The 18,993-nt window shown below is 39.3% G+C and overlaps 3 protein-coding genes and 2 long non-coding RNA genes across 16 annotated transcripts in view; 3 read left to right on the top strand and 2 right to left on the bottom strand.

The window, feature by feature from the left end:
* Positions 1-189: 189 nt before the first annotated feature.
* Positions 190-2,725, top strand: LOC124341462. Of its 6 annotated transcripts, none has more exons than XR_006918264.1 (8): positions 190-305; positions 419-623; positions 689-808; positions 1,049-1,128; positions 1,255-1,415; positions 1,499-1,606; positions 1,974-2,261; positions 2,322-2,725. It is a non-coding gene; the product is annotated as an uncharacterized LOC124341462 (long non-coding RNA). The 6 variants fall into 6 exon arrangements; XR_006918263.1 differs by having other exon boundaries at positions 419-591; positions 1,046-1,128; XR_006918261.1 differs by having other exon boundaries at positions 419-591; positions 1,049-1,133.
* A 479-nt stretch (positions 2,726-3,204) lies between these two features.
* Positions 3,205-5,145, top strand: LOC124341465. The gene is made up of 5 exons (XR_006918270.1): positions 3,205-3,219; positions 3,282-3,410; positions 4,224-4,504; positions 4,565-4,703; positions 4,926-5,145. It is a non-coding gene; the product is annotated as an uncharacterized LOC124341465 (long non-coding RNA).
* A 4,887-nt stretch (positions 5,146-10,032) lies between these two features.
* On the bottom strand, positions 10,033-11,782 carry LOC124341199 (pre-mRNA-splicing regulator WTAP-like). Of its 2 annotated transcripts, XM_046794204.1 has the most exons (5): positions 11,528-11,779; positions 11,330-11,454; positions 11,045-11,223; positions 10,803-10,957; positions 10,033-10,568 (listed from the first exon to the last, which is right to left on the bottom strand). In XM_046794204.1, the coding sequence occupies exons 1-5, from the start codon at positions 11,676-11,678 to the stop codon at positions 10,246-10,248; spliced, it is 933 nt and encodes a 310-aa protein (XP_046650160.1). In that variant the 5' UTR covers positions 11,679-11,779; the 3' UTR covers positions 10,033-10,245. The 2 variants fall into 2 exon arrangements, with proteins under 2 accessions (XP_046650160.1, XP_046650159.1); XM_046794203.1 differs by having other exon boundaries at positions 10,803-11,223; positions 11,528-11,782.
* A 991-nt stretch (positions 11,783-12,773) lies between these two features.
* On the top strand, positions 12,774-13,831 carry LOC124341308. Its single transcript, XM_046794359.1, has 4 exons — positions 12,774-12,953; positions 13,032-13,382; positions 13,444-13,620; positions 13,691-13,831. The coding sequence occupies exons 1-4, from the start codon at positions 12,884-12,886 to the stop codon at positions 13,756-13,758; spliced, it is 666 nt and encodes a 221-aa protein (XP_046650315.1). The 5' UTR covers positions 12,774-12,883; the 3' UTR covers positions 13,759-13,831.
* Positions 13,832-13,833: 2 nt separating this feature from the next.
* The window catches only part of LOC124340787 (protein turtle-like), a 39,774-nt gene continuing 34,614 nt past the window's right edge, over positions 13,834-18,993 (bottom strand). For 3 of the 6 annotated variants that reach the window (XM_046793442.1, XM_046793439.1, XM_046793443.1), the window contains 5 exons: positions 18,735-18,815; positions 18,391-18,576; positions 18,078-18,314; positions 17,845-17,929; positions 13,834-16,542 (listed from right to left, as the gene is read on the bottom strand). In XM_046793442.1, the coding sequence (XP_046649398.1) occupies positions 14,652-16,542; positions 17,845-17,929; positions 18,078-18,314; positions 18,391-18,576; positions 18,735-18,815 (2,480 nt within the window). In that variant the 3' untranslated portion in view covers positions 13,834-14,651. Of the gene's footprint in view, positions 16,543-17,149; positions 17,158-17,478; positions 17,571-17,844; positions 17,930-18,077; positions 18,315-18,390; positions 18,577-18,734; positions 18,816-18,993 lie in introns of all 6 variants that reach the window. The other 3 variants (XM_046793445.1, XM_046793444.1, XM_046793440.1) reach the window with 3 other exon arrangements.

The raw sequence follows: 18,993 nt of genomic DNA on the forward strand, positions 1-18,993 counted from the left end.
TACTGATGGGTGATTATAGAGTTTATATTTGAAATAACTCAAATAAGGAATTAAATAATTAATCAATGATGGAAATGGAGTGGCGGATTTAGCCCTTTAATTTTGGAAACGCGAAATAGTGTATTTAGGGATATTTAATTTGTGCCAGATGGCGCTGATTGTCTGAGTCGCTGTTTAGCTCATTTCTACCTCTCTTGTCAGTTAATATCAGTTATCAGTGATACTTCATGCTACGAACATCTGTAGTTCTGTACTTCATGCTACGAAGTTGTCTAGTCGAGAACGTAGCCTACTCTTGTAGCCTTGTAGGTTACTTTCTTTCCCGACATTTTTCGTAAAAAAAAAAGTTATTCGGTTATTCCTGCTTGTATTCTTTTAAGGTTATTAAATGTAAACGTTTTGTGTGGTGATTTTACAGATAACAGCCTTTAATCTATCCTTGGCAATTTCATCTGATCACGTGGTCTGACTGAAACTGCTCTACATTTCCCCAAAATGTCGTCTGTAGCTCGTTGCCAGCTCGTTGCTGCCTGGTTGCTGCACGTACCGGCTGTACTTTCATCACATGAAGCAATACTTCAGAACAGTAAAGTAATTATGTTGTTCAACTTTTTAACCCTAAGGTTGCACATTTAATTATTTGATGACTTCTTTCTGATAGTAATTGAGTCTTTTTTTTAATTAACAGCCTGGTGAAGTCTGCTTCTTTATTGCAGTCCAATGTGCGCATGGACTTGTTGCAGCCAGCTGGTGAAAGGTGTTTCTCATGCAGGCTTGCTTGCTCTGTACCATTTGAAGCTTTCATCATGTGAGTAATGCTTCAGAGCAATTTAAGGTCTTCCCATTAGCTTTTTTAACTTAGTTCCTGTCTAGCTTGTTGCTTTCTATCTATTGACTTTTCAGTTAAAACTGTTGTGTAAAAGTATGCCAATAATTGATTCCTTTGTAATGTAAAAGTAATTTTTAGAGATTGCTTAGTTCTGCGTCATTTTTTTATGTCACACATGACTTCATTTTCTGATAGTAATTGAGTTTTTTCCCCAAGTAGGATTACAGCCTCTTTAAGGTCTGAGCCTCTTCGTGGCACTCCAATGTGCACACGGATATGGTGCAGCCAGCTGGTGAAAGGTATGGTAAGCTGTTCATGCTAACTCTGGTGCTGGTGTCGTTCGTTCATTTTTCTATGGACCATTCAGTCGTTCGTTTATGATGATAAATCTGTCGCTTTTCACTGCGTAAAATTCTGTCGATCAGGTGGCGGAGTGTCTGTTCGTGAGTGAGTGACTATATTCTGCCAATGACAGTGAACGGGAATGTGTTGCTGACGGTGTTTTTCGTTTTCACATTTAAGAACGATTGAGGTATTCGGACGCCATTCAACCAAACTGAATCGAAAGTGACCAACTCTAAAGCAAGTAAGTGAATCATGGAAGTTTCTACTTTTCGTTTAGTTAATTTTGTAAACCACTTGAATTTATTTTGAAAATGTTTGTCGAAGGTCATGCCTTCTCCATGTGGTCGCTGATGTGTCATGAATATGCGTCTTCGAGACGGTCTTTACTATAGTGCAAGACAATATTGTGATGAAAACGGGAAATCTGAAATGGTAAAGACTAAAGATACTTGAAAGATAAATCAAGTGGGTTATTATTATGTTATTGCTGTTAGATAAGTGACCAAGATATTTCGTGGCTAGTCATAAGGCTTTTGTGGAAAGTTCTTTTAATGAGATGTAAATTTTCTTGGAAAAAAGCAGACATTTCTGTCATTACATGTCATTACAAGTTTTATTTAGTTTATTCTAAATTTCAAGTAAATCACTTCCATAACTTCTAAGTTGTAGAACAGTTTAATTTATGTGAGCTAAAGTTGAATATTACTTCCATTTTTCTGTTTTGCTTCGTTCAATTTATTATTGGTATATTTTTCGTATTTCAAAATGATATTGATACATTTGTTATTTTGTCTTGTAGGATTTCATGGCCAGTTTGATTTTGGAGCTGTTTATGGTGTTGTTGTGTGGTGTGTAGTGGTTTCACAGTCAGTTTCCAGTTGACAGATGCACTTGAATGGAGCTTGTGCAGACTTGCAGTTCAACATTAAACCCCAATTTCTCATTTTCCTTTTCTTGTTGTGTTCATGTGGTGTTGAAAAGTTGGTGAAAATAGTCCATTTTACCTGAGAGCTTGTCTTGCATATTATGTCAGCTGCAATTTTGTCGACATGTTATCTTCTGCCACCTGTACCGGCGTTGAGTTAATGTATGTCGTACGGTGTCATTTTATTATTTACTTTTAATGAAATCTCCGTTTTCGTTTCAGACAATCGCTCGCCGCCGTTCCATAGCTGAAACAGAAGAGATGCTGAAATTCAAGACTGATGAATAATGTAGATGATTATAAGTGCATATCTGTGCTCCTTCCTTCCCCTTTTTCTTAAGTAAACAGAACCAACCCCAACCCCTGTAAGCTTGTAAAATCAAAGTATAGAGAAATTAATGTTAAAGGTACAATTAATCATAGAAGAGTAGTTTCCCTCATGTAGCCCTCCAAAATTTCCACAGATGGTCTTATCGCATTATCACAGCGGGTGATTAACCAGCTGTAACTGAATAGTTCTTGTCCTTCTTCTTGAAAGAACATGACTTCTCTTAAAATCTGTTATGCAAATTTAAAAACCTGTTTAGAATCAGCAAATATTAAAAAAAAATACAAGTTACTTTGTTTATACTTTTTCATCAATGTGCTTGACATCTATGATTTAAAAGATTAATTAAACAGTTATTAGTATACACTTGAAATCGTCTTTTAAACTTTAGATAGACTTGAGTGCAAATCAATACTTTAAACACTCACAAAACTTGAACAGCACACTTTAATAAGCTTAAGTCTTGACTGAAACGTTGAGAACACTTCAGGAAGACACCAGCGCTCAGCGACAGACTGATTGCAGGTTGCAGCAGCTGCAGCTCAAGTGCTCAACTTGAACTCCCGATAGATGGAAGAGATTTGACGCAACAGACAAATCAATGAACAAACACATTGAATTGTGACACCAAGGACAGCAGCAACAGCTTTAAGCACACCTCTCACCATCTCTTCATTAGGCAGCATCTCCATTAACAGCCTGAACATCAGTGGTCATCAGAACCTGCAGAGAAAAAGAAAGATTTATCACAAGTAAGGCAAAGTGCAGAATGATGAGAATGAAGTTAAAAAGGTGATACGTAAAGTTAGCATAACAGTATACGATATTCGTCAACAATCTGGAATCACTAACAGATCAGAACAGATGTAGAAGCACTGCTCATTGTAGAAGCATTATACCATGGGAATTTCGTCTGTTGTCAGTGTTGTGACGCTGAGGTGGTGGCTTTTTGGTGAAGACGAAAAGGGGAGAACATAACGTGAGTATCAAAGTTATTTGTCTTTGTTTGTTAGTTCTTTCAATTGAGTGTCAAGTTGTGAACGAGCTAGAGCGGACATTATTGTTTTCACTGTCAAATCAACGTTTCTTTTTTCTGACGCTAGACGGCATAGGCTTTTATCATTTTCCGCTCAGTTTAGAAACGTTTATTTTTCACATCTCTGAAGAATTTCCCACTGCTACTACAAGGAAATTGTGTGTGACAGCTGTCAGTTTCTGTTTCAGCAACAAAGCTCACTTGTTAGTTTTTAATAATCTTGTGTTTTTTTGGCTACTTCTGGTTTTCTCATTTCAGTCAGTAGTTCAGTAAATATTCATTCGACGCACAAAAGAACAACATATTCGTGGTCCGCGTCAAATTTGTGGCAAAGTTCATGTTTTTTTTTTGTACGTACGCGTACTTCCGGTTTTGAGAATTATCCTGACAGTAGAACTCCACTATCGTAGGAGTTTGAAAATCGTTAGAGTTCTTTTGTCAGACATTTAAAATTTTAAAATTCAATGGAGTTCTATTGTCGAACATGAAGTTAATTAAAGAATTTATTTGACTTCTATTGTCGGGTAATTTTAATAATATTTTAAAAAGGAGTTCTTATGTCTTTGGAGTTCTACTGTCGCATACAACGAAATTTTTAAAAACTATATAAAATATTGGGGTTCTATTGTTGGTGGAGTTCTTCTGTCTTTGGAGTTCTACTGTGTTTAAGTTACAAGTGTTCTACTATAATTATTATTATTATTTAATAAAAGTGTCATAGGGAAAGCTGCTGGAGTAATCTGGTGTTTATGCTCATTAGATTTCGTGCCAGTTAGTGAAAGCCGAAAGGCATGTCGAATTCAAGTTGAGCTGCTGCGTGCAGCGTGCTGTCTCTGGAAGCAAGCAATCCAGCCGTTGCGTCCTGTCATTTGAACAGGAATCTAATGGCTGTCAGTAGGTGGCTGTGAATAAGTGGCTGAAATAATGTCCACCAGGTGGTGCGAGTGTCTTCAGGGACAGGAAGCAAAGGGGCCATTTTGTTCCAAGACGCAGCAGAAATGGGTTGTTGGTTGTGACGTTTCTCACGATGAAAATTAAAAGGTATTTATTGTTAATTTCATATTGTTATTGAATGTAAAATGTTGATGTGAAAATTTACAGGTGATGTAGCATGTAGAAACCAATTTGCCAAATCATTCAACTCGGACTTGGAAGTGCCTGTACATTTCCGAAATGGCGTGCCTCGTGTGTCTTGCTGCCTGTTCTTTGGCTTACGTCTCACCCCATTCAACAGCAAAAAGTAATTACTTTGATCAAATGTCTTGCAAAAGTACTACAGATTTAGTTAACATGACTAGAGAGTAGACCAATTTGCTCCGCTACTATAGCAAATTTGAATCAGATATCAAAGTTATTCTGTTGGACTGCGTAGTTTTCTGTTACTCTATGTATTCTTTTGTTTAATGAGGATGAATGTGTACACAGTTGTGTTTCTCGAAAATAATTTTCTTTTCTTAAACAGGTATAACAAACACTTCTTTGTTCATCTTGTTGCAGCCAAATGGTGAAAGGTGTGACGAAGACAGATTGAACTGTTGTATGCAGCATGTGGTTGCAGTGTAATCCAGAAGTTGCTGTGCTGTTGTAGCTGAGCTGTTCCATCTGGGTTCCTGACTTCAAAATTTTTGTGTTGTCGTTTTCATCCGTGCCATGAAATTGCTCTGTGTTAACTGTGTGCTGACTCAAAAGTTTGATCTGTTGTCTTTCGAGTTTTCACTCAATCATGCAGTATACGACTGAGGCAACCTGATCAATATCAGGTTTGACACAGTCGAGAACTGCTAGATAAAACAAGCTTTCTGCGCCAACAAATAATAATTTGCATATAACTTGCATCATGTTATTATCGCGGTAGAGAAAGCGACAGGCCCCCCCCCCTGGGGGCCACATGAAAAATAAATGAATGTAAGTATTATAAAATAAATTTTGTATGAAATAAAATATTCGAATAAAATAAATTGTTGGAATAAAATATTCGAGTAAAACTTCTCGCGAAAATTTTTTAAAAACAATGTAAGGGGGAATTTTTTTAAAATTTTTTTCAAAAACAAAAGTCTGGACTTGGCATAATAATATTGATTAGAAAAGTAGGTTGTAATTTTTGAATTTTAATATAGAAAAATAATTTATAAAAAGGAAAGTTTGAATGATATTGAAATGTAGAACATGAGTTTGAATTTTCATTGTTGTATTATGCAAGATCAATTATTTGTAAGTTTACATAGCACTCAAAATATTTCTCACATCATGCAATTATCAGCAGCAGGAAAGGTACATGAGTGAAAATAGACATAGACTTGTTATTTATCAATCAATCTTGTATTTCAGCAATCTTTCAACACATCCAGAGAAATACTTCAGAACTTCGGTGTAAAGGTCGGGGCAGCGTGAGTAGTGGTGACATAATCGGGAGAATTGCAATAAATATGAACCTCAGTTTGGTAGTAGTTTGGAGCAGGGTAATACTTAAATTCCTCGATGTAGTAAACTAGGCAGCGTACGTAGTTGTGTAATAGGCGGCTTCTTCGGTGTAGTACTTGGGGGCTGCGGTGTTGTAGCTAGGTGTAGCGTAGGTCGTGGTGTAGTAGAATGGAGCATCAGTGTAGTAATTCTGTTCAACGTAGCACGAAAGAGAAGCTTTGGTGTAGCAAGTCGGGACTCCGTAATACTTATCCGCCTCAGTTGTGGTTGTGTAGATCGGGGCAGAGTCGTACTTTGCCACTTCGGTGTAGTATTCGACCGTCTTAGTGGAGAAATCAGCGGGAGCCTCGGTGTAGAAGCTGTAGAAGCTGGGAACAGAGTAGTATTTAGGAAAATCGGTGCAATAAGTAGCTGAGAACAGAGTAATACTTAGAAGCCTCGGTGTAGTAGGATAGGCAGTATACGTAGTCATGTGGTGTCATCCGTCGCCTAGATGGTGTAGTAACTCAGGGCAGAGTAATACTTCAGGGCATCAGTGTAGTGGCTCGGGGCAGCGTAAGTTGTGGTATAAAACTCCGGTGCTTTGATAATGTAGTACTTGAAGACATCGGTGCAGTAAGTTGAGTAGGAAGGCGGCAGCGTTGCGGTTTGGTTTCCGCCATACCAAGGAGACATCGCTACACCAGCAGTCGATCCAGCCATCAACGATATAACACCCAACAGGAGCACGACGCCATAGTTGATTAATTTTAACAGGCATATTACCAAATAGAAAAAAATATAATTGATACAAAACTCAGTGAAAAATTAAGAATATTTACCCATAATTGCGAATCGGTTACACGATGAGGAAAGCAGTTGGTGACAGATAGGGCACTGCAGTTCGGGCACTTTTTTTTTGAAGACTCCTTTTACGCACAGTTATACTTCGGGACGTAGGTGTAGTAGCTCGGGGAAGCGCAGGTTGTAGTGTAGTACTTGAGCGCTTCAGTGTTGTAGTAATGCGGGACCTCGGTGTAGTAGGCAGGGGTAGATACATACACGTGTAGAATTCCGGTGCCTTAGTGACGTAGTACTTGGGAGCCTCGGTGTAGTGTACTAGGCAGCATACGTTGTTGTAGGCGGCTTCTTCGGTGTAGTACTTGGGGCTGCGGTGTAGCGTAGGTCGTGGTGTAGTGGACTGAAGCATCAGTGTAGTATTCCTGTTCAACGTAGTACGAAAGATCAGCTTCTGAGCAGTAGGTCGGGAGAGCGTAATACTTGGCCGCCTCAGTTATGGTTGTGTAGATCGGGGCAGAGTAGTACTTTGCCGCTTCGGTGTAGTAATCAGCGGGAGCCTTGGTGTAGCAGTTGGGAACAGAGTAGTATTTAGGAAAATCGGTGCAATATGTAGATGAGAACAGAGTAATACTTAGGAGCCTCGGTGTATGAGTCTCGGAGGATGGGGTAGCATGCGTAGTCATCCTCCGTCGCCTTGGTGGTGTAGTAACTCGGGGAACAGTAATACTTCACGCCGTCAGTGTAGTGGCTCGGGGCAGCGTAAGTTGTGCTATTCAAGTCCGGTGCTTTAACGGTGTAGTACTTGAAGACCTCGGTGCAGTAACTGGTCGTTGCGTAAGTCGCTTTTTGGTAGTAAGGCGGCGGCGTTGCGGTTTGGTATCCGCCATACCAAGGAGACATCGCTACACCAGTGGTCAACCCAGCCATCAATGATTCAACACACAACAGCAGCACTACGCCATAGTTTGCTAGACAATTATAAATGTTGACATAAATATTACATAATAACAGGCATACATAAACAAAAGAAGGATTGATACCAAACTCTATGTAAAAGACAGAATATTTACCCATGGATACGAACTGACAGACAGAGCGCTGTAGTTGTTGCCGTGTCGGAGATGCTCCCTCGATTGATTTACCTTCGCCTTTTCTCTCTCGTTTTAAACGATTTTTTTTCTCACCCTCACCTCTAAAGCCTTGCGGGTGTTGTACCTGCTTGATAATGATGCAAAACGTCCGTCACCAACCTCACCTCACCCAACCTCTACACCGCTGCATGACACGTTTTTCTCCGTGACCTTCGAGTGTGACTGTCCTTTCCTTTTGCAGGTTGACGTTGCTGGGGATGGGTCTACAACAACCAATTTCAAAATGAATACCAAATGGTTATGTAACACGTGTCGTTCTCACCCAACCTCTGCATGACAAGTTTTACGTGCCTTTCCTTCTGCAGGTTGTCGTTGCTGGGAATGGGTCTACAACAACCAATATCAAAATGAATACTAAGTTAAAACTTAAATGGTTATAGCTTAAAACTCTCTTTATACCAATGGAAATTTGAATAATTTGACTCGTTTCTTCGGTGAATGAATAAACTTCCATTTTGAACCGTTTGAAGGACAGTCGGCTTTTATGAAAATATTCCTCTGCAATCTTATCCAAGTTACAAACACATGATCAATTACATTTAGAGGCCAATATTGTGTGATCGATCCAACAGATTGTGAACACTGAAGAGAGGTTTCGTCACGCAACATTCGTACCAGACGTATAAGTGCAATCAGGAAAATTCTCGATTGTTGACGATTTCCCGACATTTTGTACTAACATATGAAATCGACCCCAAATTTGATGAGGATCACGATTCATGAATAATGGGTTGATTTGTGTGTCACATGAAAACTTACTGAACTATTAACTGATTTAGAAACCGGAAGTAGATATAAACGCAAATTATCAAAAATCTAACAAGTGAGCTTTGTAGCACTTACGGTCAAATATCACCCCAAATAATCTTGCACAATAACTCCAATAAATGACTTTAGAAATAAGAAAAATAAAAGTATTTAAAGTTGGTGCTTTTGACAGATGAAAAACCAGGAAAAACGATCGAAGGTTGCCTGTTCTAGCTAATCCACACTAATCCACAATGAATTGAATTGAATTAACAATAACAAAAAAAAGACAAAAGAAAAATACTCGATACTCACAACATATTCTCCTCACTAAATCATGATCTCGTCGTCCTCAAGAAACTCCCTGCTGCATTGAGAGCTGGCCTGGGGTAGTTCAAGTTGGCTGGGTAGTCGAATGATGCTGAGTCGGGTTCGGGTAGCTGGAGCACTGTGCAAGACACATAACTTATTTGAATCGTAGACAACGACGGCACGAGAGGAACCAAAAATAACCATATCAATATTTCCCCAATCGTGGGAAGTTCGATTACATTTTACATCCTACACGCCTACACTTGTGTAAATATTCCCACGTTGTTCAGGAGGGAGTCAGACGCTCCAGAACCAGATTGAGATGCTTGTTACGATGTCATGACAATGCCAATTCAAATTCAGCGGTCGAATTATCAACCAATGTGGCGCGATTTCTGAAATCGCGATGAATAATCCAACAAAGGAACTAAAAAATATAAAGATAAAATAAAAAGAAACCAATATAAAATAAAACTTTAAATCACATCAGATTCAGTCCTGAACTTCATTTATATACTTGAAACATTTAGAAATTTTAGCAAAAGCTCGATGAGTTGCTCGAGACGGTATTTCACCCTGCCACCCCACGTCGCAGTCGCACACTCGCACTTTATTACCTGGAATTGACGAATTGTAGGTATTCTATTATTATTAGAAAGTGAGATATTACATCTGTAAAGTCTAATTTATGAAATCGTAAAAATACCACGATTCATTAGTAGAACTTTGTTCATAAAAAGTTCATAACGAGAATGCGTATATGTCAACGCACACACACATACGATTTCCTGAATGGCTTTTTATGTGATGAATTTGTGCTCCAAAGAGAAAAACTGGCGGCTAGGATCTATTATTTCAGATATAGCTATTTAGCCATTTAAGCTTCATGACTAAAGAATCGCGCAAAATTTGGAAGAATATGACGCCATACTGGGAAAAACCAATATAACATCCTCTCAACAATCCTCTCATATGCCAAAAAAACTCGAAAAATCGAATCAAAATTTCGGCACAATTGAAAATCATAATAATGAAAAATGTCGGATAATAAATGGAAATAATAATATATAGGAAATATAAGATAATAAATTATAGGATACGAGCCTATAACTACTGTTACTAATTTTGCAGCTTCAATCGCAGTGTATAATAAGGCTGTTTGATCTGAAGAAAATTTTACTCGTCGTATTAACTTACTCGTACACTACAATTGGCAATAAAAAAATCAAGTCTTCACAAAAAAAAAAATAATGGATTACAATATGTCCAAAACCCGATATAAACGATGAAAATCCATCACGAAAATTAAAACCAACTACTCGTAATCGAATCAGGTTTGACGTTTTACGAAAGATAAGTTTAAAGTAATAGTTAGTCATTGTGAAAAGATGGCTGAAGAGGGCCATTACACCGATCACTATCATTCATAAGATGAGAAGAGTTCGACTGCAAATAAGAAGGTTCGCACATCCTTTCGTTTAACTGATTTTCCGATTGAGAAGAGTTTACCGGGGATTTTTCTTCATCTGCGCCTGTGTTGGCCGTGTTTGTGCTGGTATTACGAAGAAGTTCATTTTCTTTTTGAGCTTCAGATAGTTGGTCCCGTGTTTGGCGCAACTGTTGCTGTAGAAAATAAATAGTTGATTGCATACCTTCAACATCTTCATCCAATTCCAATAAGAATTCATCTAATTCTGAAAAATAAAAATAAAATGCTAAAATTAAAAAATAAGTCAGTACAGTACATTTAAAATATGATAAGATTCAGGCACTTTTGAGGAACAAATTTTGAGTCTAGAAATGAATCAATTCACAAATTATGAATCCTTCATTTGAGACAGAAAAAACAAATCAAATTTCATAACTGTGACATTCTTATTACAATACTTAATCAAATTAAAGAAATATAGTAAACAAAATTAATTCACCTGATTGAGATTTCTTCATCTCCTCACTGAAGTTTCGCTGAAGAGCTAAATCCCCTTCCAATTTAGCCAGCCTGCCAGAGGAAATCATCCTTCCTAGTTCTTCATTTTCTTGGTAAAGTAGTCTACATTTCGCCATTAAACGTTTCCCAGTATTGCTATAAGTTTTTTCAACAATAAAATTTAGAATAGAGAGGGGAGCTGTTAGTAACTTAAGATAGAATAAGACTACTATAAAGAAAAACCTGTCTGGAGTGAATTTCCATGCGCTCAGTTCATTTTGAGTTTCTTCAAATGCTGATTTAGCTTTATCAAGCTCTTTACGCAAATGTTGGATTAGAACATTGACTGATGGATCTAACAGTGATGACCTCAAGGATGTTGAGTTACCAGCTTGTGATGATTTCAGTTCTTGAATTTGGACCTGTCATAATTTGTGAAAATAAGTAAATGGCACAGTAATTCTGAAAATTCATTAAGATGAATGTGATTGCATTCATTTTGATCAAAGACATTTTCATTAAACTTACTATTAGATCTTGAATTTCTTGTTCTTTAGAGTTCAAACGCATTAAAAGAAAATTTTCCCTTCTTCCAGATTCAGATGAAATTGAATGTTTAAGTTTTTCTTCAAACTCTCGTACTGGAGTCAATGCTGATAGTAATTTAAATGAATGAAACAAATAAGCTACCGTAGAAATTGGTATGAATATAGAAAATAAGCCAACCATTCTGAGCAGTTGATAGCTGTGACTCCAGCCAATTAATGTAGTTTTCCTGCTTCATCCATTGCTGTTGTAATTGGGATTTGTCAAGATTAACTAATTCTTCATGAGTTAATAAAACTCTAGTAGGAGAGCATCGTTCCACTTCACCCATTATTATAACGTGCTTACAGCTTGATGTTCGATGATCATTAACACTTGTCTCCACTCAATTTCAAAATCTGATGATAGCTACGGCTACTACAAATGCTGGCTGCTGTGCATGGCCTACTATAGTCACGGCCCATCATCGTACGCTTCTGTGTGGGACCAATTTTGGGTTCCCTGCCCCTTCCCTGTTGCCATAGTACATAGCCAGAGGGTCGTAAGTATCGGTTTTTGTTCCACATTTCCGCAGATTCTGTGTCTGGCTTGCATAGTGCTATGGTCAGAGTCGACTGAAAGAAAGCGATTGACAGTCGAATGGTTAAAGCGGTAGATTCCCACTAGAGTGGTATTAGGTTCAAATCTATGCAAGTTTTAATATATTTTTCATAATTTTTCCTTGTTTTTTCTTTATTTTTAAAGCGAATTAGATGGAATGCCTAGATTGTGAAAAAATGCGAGTTTTTTCACATTATTTTCAACAAAATCTGAATTTGCTTTTTTTTCTAAGTCCTTGCCAAAGAAAACAAATTCAGATTTTCTTTTAAAAAATGTGAAAAAACTCGCATTTTTTACACAATCTAGGCATTCCATCTAATTCGCTTTAAAAATATAGAAAAAACAAGGAAAAATTATGAAAAATTGATTGTGCCTTGCGTAGATTTGAACCTAACACCTCTCTTATGGGAATCCACCGCTATACCCACTAGACTGTCCTTCAATTGCTTTCTATCGACTCTGACCATGGCTGGATGCAAGCCAGACACACAGGCATGGCGACTTAAGCCAAAAAATCCCAAAGGGTGGAAAGAATCTGCGGAAACGTGGAACAAAAACCGATACTTACGACCCTCTGGCTATGTACTATGGCAACAGGAAAGGGGCAGGGAACCCAAAATTGGTCCCACACAGAAGCGTACGATGATGGGCCGTGACTATAGTAGGCCATGCTGCTGTGAATGCAGCTGTGTACTGTATTCAGAAAAGTTTCGAAGTACCTTCCCACCCCCAGCCAGCCCCCAGCCCGCCAGAAGCAAGCCCCGCACATTACCATCGGTATGTCCGTAAGGCGTAAACCCGTAGTTTAGTCGAATCCTTATAATAACGCGGACTATTGTCTGCTACTGAGTACTGACACATGTCTGGTTGTCCTTGTCCGTCTCACTCGCACAACGTGGAAAATAAAAATTCTTTTTTTTTTTAAATACAAATAAGATGGCTTCGGTGCAGTATGAATATTGCCCAGATCCAGAAGACAGCGATTTGGTTTTCAACATACCAGCAGGTACTTCATCTTCTTTTAATTCCTTTGATGGAACTTGTGTGTTTCTTGTTACAACAAAGTGTTTATTTTTCTTTCCAGGAGATGAAACAAATCTAGCTGTTGAAGAAAATGACTCTGCGTCAGATTCAGATGAAGCTCCTGATGATGTATCCTTTAGTAAATCAAAAGTTGCAGCTCTTTCAATACTTAAAGCAGAGGAACAGTTCAAACGCATAACTAAAGAAGAACAAAAAAAACGAAGACAGAAAAAAGAAGCATTGATGAAAGAACAGAAAGCTAAAACCCTTCAGTCTTTGGCTTCAAAAAGGTTACCTGATAACTTAGTGGACGTCATTTCAGCTCAACCTGTTCAACAACAATCTCAACAAGATTCTGAGAAAAAGCAAAGAAAGAGAACTAAATCTGGGAATGCCTCCAGTGGTCATATAAGTATTTTTCGATAGCTTTTAAAATAAATGATCTGTTATCTCATAAATTGCACAATTACTAGGGTTTGAAAAAGAACATTACATCCCATTGGAAACGGGAGAAGTGGAATCATCTGACTTCAGTGTTGCAGTTCTTGAATCAAGGAAGTGGAAAAATAAGTTTTCCAAACCAGGCTCCAGTGTTCCAAAGGATTTTCGTCATAGGATGTTGTACGGTCGATCTAACCGACGACAATCAAGTGAGACCCAAGTCGTTATGAAGCCAGAAAAAAAACGTATTAATATATATATTTTTGTTTGTTTTTTCAGTCAAGGATATTGAACAAGCCAGAGTGAAGCAGGCATTGTCTGGTAAAATGCGATGGGTAGTTTCTTGATTTATGTGTTTTGGCTGAAAAGTTGTGCAAAAAAAAATGTCTGAGGTGTTTGAAATAAATGACTTAAAACACATGTGAAGGGTGAGACAAGCCTCCAATTTGTACTGGAAGAAACCAAGTAAGACAAACATTACAGAACCATTCATTTGGGTTTCTGTTTTTAATAAAGAAACAGGATTCTGGCATGAAACGAAATATTCTTAATCTAGGATGACACTCGCACATCATGATTCCATGTTTAGTACACCATACAAGATTATTTCTGAGTCGCATTTTTGCACGCATATACATAATCAAAGACGAGGTTGACAAATGTCTATTGGATTTACAGTTTGATAAGAGAATCCAATGAGAAAGTGCGCTAAATCGAAGGAGCAAGCAATGAATCGTAGGAGTGAGCGAGTCATGTTTACGAATTTTACCACAGAGTTTCTATCTTCCATGGGAATGTTGCTGTCTCTAATTGTCTACGCATGAAGTTGAATAATCAAGACTCAGATAATGGATGAATTTGAACAAGAATGAATTTTCTCTGGAATTTAATTACAGTAGCAACTGGCAGTGGGAAATCTACTCGATGACATTCATTCATTTAGTTCATACATGTTTTTTTCTTATCTGCTGAATCAATCTCTTCACGATAAATAGTGCATTTAGCACACTCACCACGACAAGTCGCATGCACACATTTACGCTATCATTCACACAACGTATACTTTCATAATCAAATAGCTAACGAATTGAGACTTGGGAGGAATAGGATGCGGAATGCAGCGATCGCGGAATGAAGCGTAATTTGAAAGTAATGAGTATTCGTTTTCTTTCCTGTCTCTGGCATTCAATGTTTAAAAAAAAACTAGCACTAATTTCAGTCACTATTTAAGAACCACAAGTTAACACGCACTTTCGAGTAGTCCGCGAGCCCTTCGTTTCCGATATTCTTGAAATTCTTCCTTCATGGCTTGAACCCTAGCTTCAATGTTTTCCGACCGTGCCGGTATTGGCCCAACCTTTCTATGGCGTCCTGGTCCAGGTCCAGAGGAATCTGTGGATAGATCAACAGCTCTAGTTGTCGTGGGTGGAATGAAAGTAGCCGTATGAAGCGTAGAATCCTGTAGCCCCGTCTCGTTTGGACTTTGCGTCGTGTCGAATTCGTAGTGGTTATCGACACTCGCATCCAGCAGAGATAGAGAAGGCGTGGCCAGTGCTTTGACGGGCCAGTTGACGTAAGTAGATTCGCCTGAAGTTACTTGGCTCGGTGGAGACGTTCCCCATAGCGTGGAAGAAGAGAAGTTAGTAGCCATGAGCTGTGATTGTCCGGATCCAGACTGTGAACTCTGATTTTGTTGCGATGTGTTTTTACTATCGAATCCGCTCGAACTCGATTGGCTTTGAGGAGAGTACTCAACTATTTGACTACGGCTTCGTTCACTCATTCGCTGCTGCGTCCGAGATGGACTCAGTCGAACTGCTATTGTTAGCGGTGAACGTCGCCTGGGTGAACCAAGAAGATCGGCGGTACGTCGAGGATAGTTTCCTGGGGGAAAGGGACCAGCACCTTCAGGGAAATGACGACTTCGTGGTGGCGAACTTGTTGCCAATGGCCGCTGTAACGATGACGGATATGAAATTGTATACGGAAGTTGATGATAAACCGGTGGCGGCGGCGGTCGGAAAGGAGGTGGAGCGTGAAAATGCCTTCCGGCGGTATTCAGGAGCAAGCCGAACTCATTTTGAACACGTTGCTTTGACCCACTGCGAGGTGTCTCAGTCGAATGGACTTCGGCGCGAACAGTACGCATCGTCTCTAGTGGAGGTGAGACTTGTCGTCTGGGTGACTGCTGGACAATCAGCTGCTGATGAATCGGTAGAAGGGCAGGAAGCTCGTGGATGTAGTTATTATTTGGCGTTACGGAGGAGGAGAGAGCGACAGCAGATGGGAAAAAACGGTTGAGCCTGTTTTGACGCGGAGGTAAGTCTGGTGTCTGTTGCTTTTGAAAAGAGGAAAGGCGAGACGAGAATGTGGTATGCAAAGATCGTTCTGCTGAGCTAGGATGACGAACCGAACTCATGTCGCTAAAGTTTGCTAAAGAGGGGGATAGTAGGAGTCCCGGACCTGGTGAACTAGATCTAATCGCTTCTTGGCGACTGCCAGGTATCAAATGATGAGGAGATGACGGCTGCGACGGGATTGCGTGTCGGCCGAACTGGGGAGAAGTTACTGTTGGATGGGATGACATGGCTAGCGGATAATTAGTCGGTGGAGATATCATAGCCGGCAATATACCACTAGTAGGTGGTACAGGGCTTAGTTCCCTGCGTAAAATTGGCTTCGGTCGTGGCCAGATAAGTCGGTCGCCACCTATTCGGTAAACTCCACTTTCGACAACAGGACTTATAGCTGGTGAATAGGAGCCGTAAGTTGGATGGATCTGCCGAGCACCTTCATCGGCAACCACGAACTTGCCCTCTGGTGTTCGAGAAATCCATCCAGCTGGTTGGAGAAATTCGGCCTGGACGTTGTATCGAGCCTCCAATCGTCGTCTAGTGCTTCGCGTTTGCAACTCAGCCGCGCCGTACTCAAGCCAGTCGTCAGCATCAGTGGTAGTCGTTCCTGTTCCAAGTGGTAAGTTTCCTGTTCTCGTTGCTACCGACGTTCTTCCCGTTTCGTGATCTTGCTCCGGCAGCTCAATTGGACAAATGTGTAGAACGTGGCGGATAGAAGCTGCTCCTCGCTTCAAGTGTGACAATCGCGTTATAGAGGGCAGTCGGCCAATCCATCCTCTGCGATGACATCAACCACATAGCAAATAAAACAAAGAATGCAAAAATATGAATTAGACTCGGGTATTTCAAAATGATTAAAGTGAATGTTGATTGTCGTCTAAAAACTTGACGGCACTGGCAAATTTGAAACGTAAAGTTTTCCGAAAGCCTCCGGAGAACATTCGCTGGCGAGTGATATCGAGTGCGGGTCGAATAGCATGCTTTTGTAAAATAAAATAAAAACTTGTGGCGGAATGGTTTTCCGAAAGGACTAGCAAACAAGTATATTCATCTTGGTTGATATTTGCACAAATCAAACCGTCATTCAATTTGTTTTTCCTTCTTTGATAGGGAGTTTTATAATTCTGCAAAACAGTACTACGTGGTGTAAAATCGCAACTTTTAGCAGGAATGAAACAATTGGGCTTGAATGACAATTTCGGGTGCACGATAGGTAAAGTACAGTCGTGGGTGAAATTTCACCCACCACTATAAGTTGAACTTGCAAATAGCCATATTAATACTTTCGTTCTAAAGTACACATCGCATGTAAGTTAAGCCATGCAATTGGGCAATCTCTCTTAAGCTTTAACGACATCGAGACGAAAAATGAAACGTCGCTCACCTTTCCTCCTAGGTACCAGAAAGAGCAGCATGAGAAAAGAGAGAATACAGAGGAAACATCAGAATATGTACAATCCAACGAAAAGCTAGCAAGACTCAGAAGTAAAGACTAGTTTTGTTTTTAAATTATCGTTCTCGGAAGCAACCCAACACCATTTTTGATTAGGAGAAGATAACACGTGAACTTGCACACGGTATTCCAGTGAATGAGATTGAAAGAAATTGTGCCGCCAAGTGGTCGGGTCAGATCGTCGCAGTGGTATAGAATACAGTCAGCCAAATGTGCGGCATCGGAAGGATCCCAGTGGTAAATTAATGAGCAATTCTTACGATGACTCGCTACGCTATTACGGTTGAGCATCAGACTAGCTATAGTAGTCGCTAAGATGCTTGCCTCGGAGGAAGAGAGCTCGGACGAGAGCCTACAGAAATCATTAGGATAGGTCAAACCACTTGGCTTTTTTGCTGGATTCCTCCACACGTACTGCTGACGACTTTATCTAAACAATTTGTCTTATACGCTATTCACAGTTCATCACTTCTCGCACTTTCACACACAAGGAACAAGAAATCTATTAGTTGAACACTGCTAGTAAGATGGAGTAGTTTTAGCGTTTCAGAAATTTTTCAATGATTTTTTGTTTGTTTTTCAACTGAGACAAATAAATGAAGAAGAAAAATTAATACAACACTCACTTTCTGGAAGGCACTGACTTGGCAGGGCCCGTTTGACAGCCGTTTCGAGTATCTGCTGACATCTGACAGGCCACCATGCTGTAAGCTACACATTGATGTCGAATCATGCAAAAATAAAAGTGAATGAGTGAAATGTTCCTCACTCGTTAGTGGAGAAAAATGATTTTTTTGTTTTTTTTGCGACGAAAATGTTAATATTAAAAGTATCGCGATGAAAAATAAACAAGAAATACCATTTTCCTGTTCACGCCTGCGTCTCTTGTTCCGCTTATTGACACACTTTACTGTGCAAACAGCCAAAATGATGGCTACAATGAAAAAAAGTATTCCTCCAACGATTCCTGCAGTGATAGCTTTGTCTTTGATCTTGCGCTGGATGATGTACGAGACCTTTTCGCTTGAGGCCTGACTTGTCAACGTATGTGAGTTAATCCTGAACATATACGTCTTTCCAGGACTCAGATTTTTTACTAATAATAAAATTATGTTACATGTTTTCGTTAATGTAGAACGTGAAAGACCGAACTTCAATGGAATGATAAATACCTTGAAAATTATTCTCTGTGGACTTGAGCTCTGATTTACTCAGCCGCCTCCATTGATCGTCGTAGCAATAATCCACTGTAAAATACGCAATGGCTATATTTCCACGACGGGGATAGCTCCAGGAGAGTATAATTCCATCGGAAGTTTCGGTGATGGTTACATTCTCTGGCGCTATTGGGGGTGGCCCTGATATGAAAGAAAATTAATTCATCATTGAAATTTTCTTGTTCGATAACATTTCATTTGTAATTCTAAACTTGTCTACAATAATTCCCGTTAATGCGGAACGTTTGTACGACTCATTCAGAAAAGCAAATTAGTAACCGAAGTAAAACAAATCCAACCTGTTGGGCGAAATAAAGCAGGAATGTAGGTGGAACCACGAGCGTCAGTCGGGTAAACGATTACATTGTACTTCCGTAATTCTAAAACATAAACGAGAGGAATGAACTCAAAATGAAAAAATAACAAATAAACTAAAATGCTGCAGGACAAAATAATTTTTAACTATTCACTCGATAAAAAGTCATAACCAAAAATTAGGAAAGGGAGCGTATAATAAATCTATGCGTGCACCGTGCAATATCCTGTTTTTCATTAGCT

The sequence above is a fragment of the Daphnia pulicaria genome, chromosome 5 (genome assembly GCF_021234035.1).
Source record: "Daphnia pulicaria isolate SC F1-1A chromosome 5, SC_F0-13Bv2, whole genome shotgun sequence".
NCBI lineage: Eukaryota > Metazoa > Arthropoda > Branchiopoda > Diplostraca > Daphniidae > Daphnia > Daphnia pulicaria.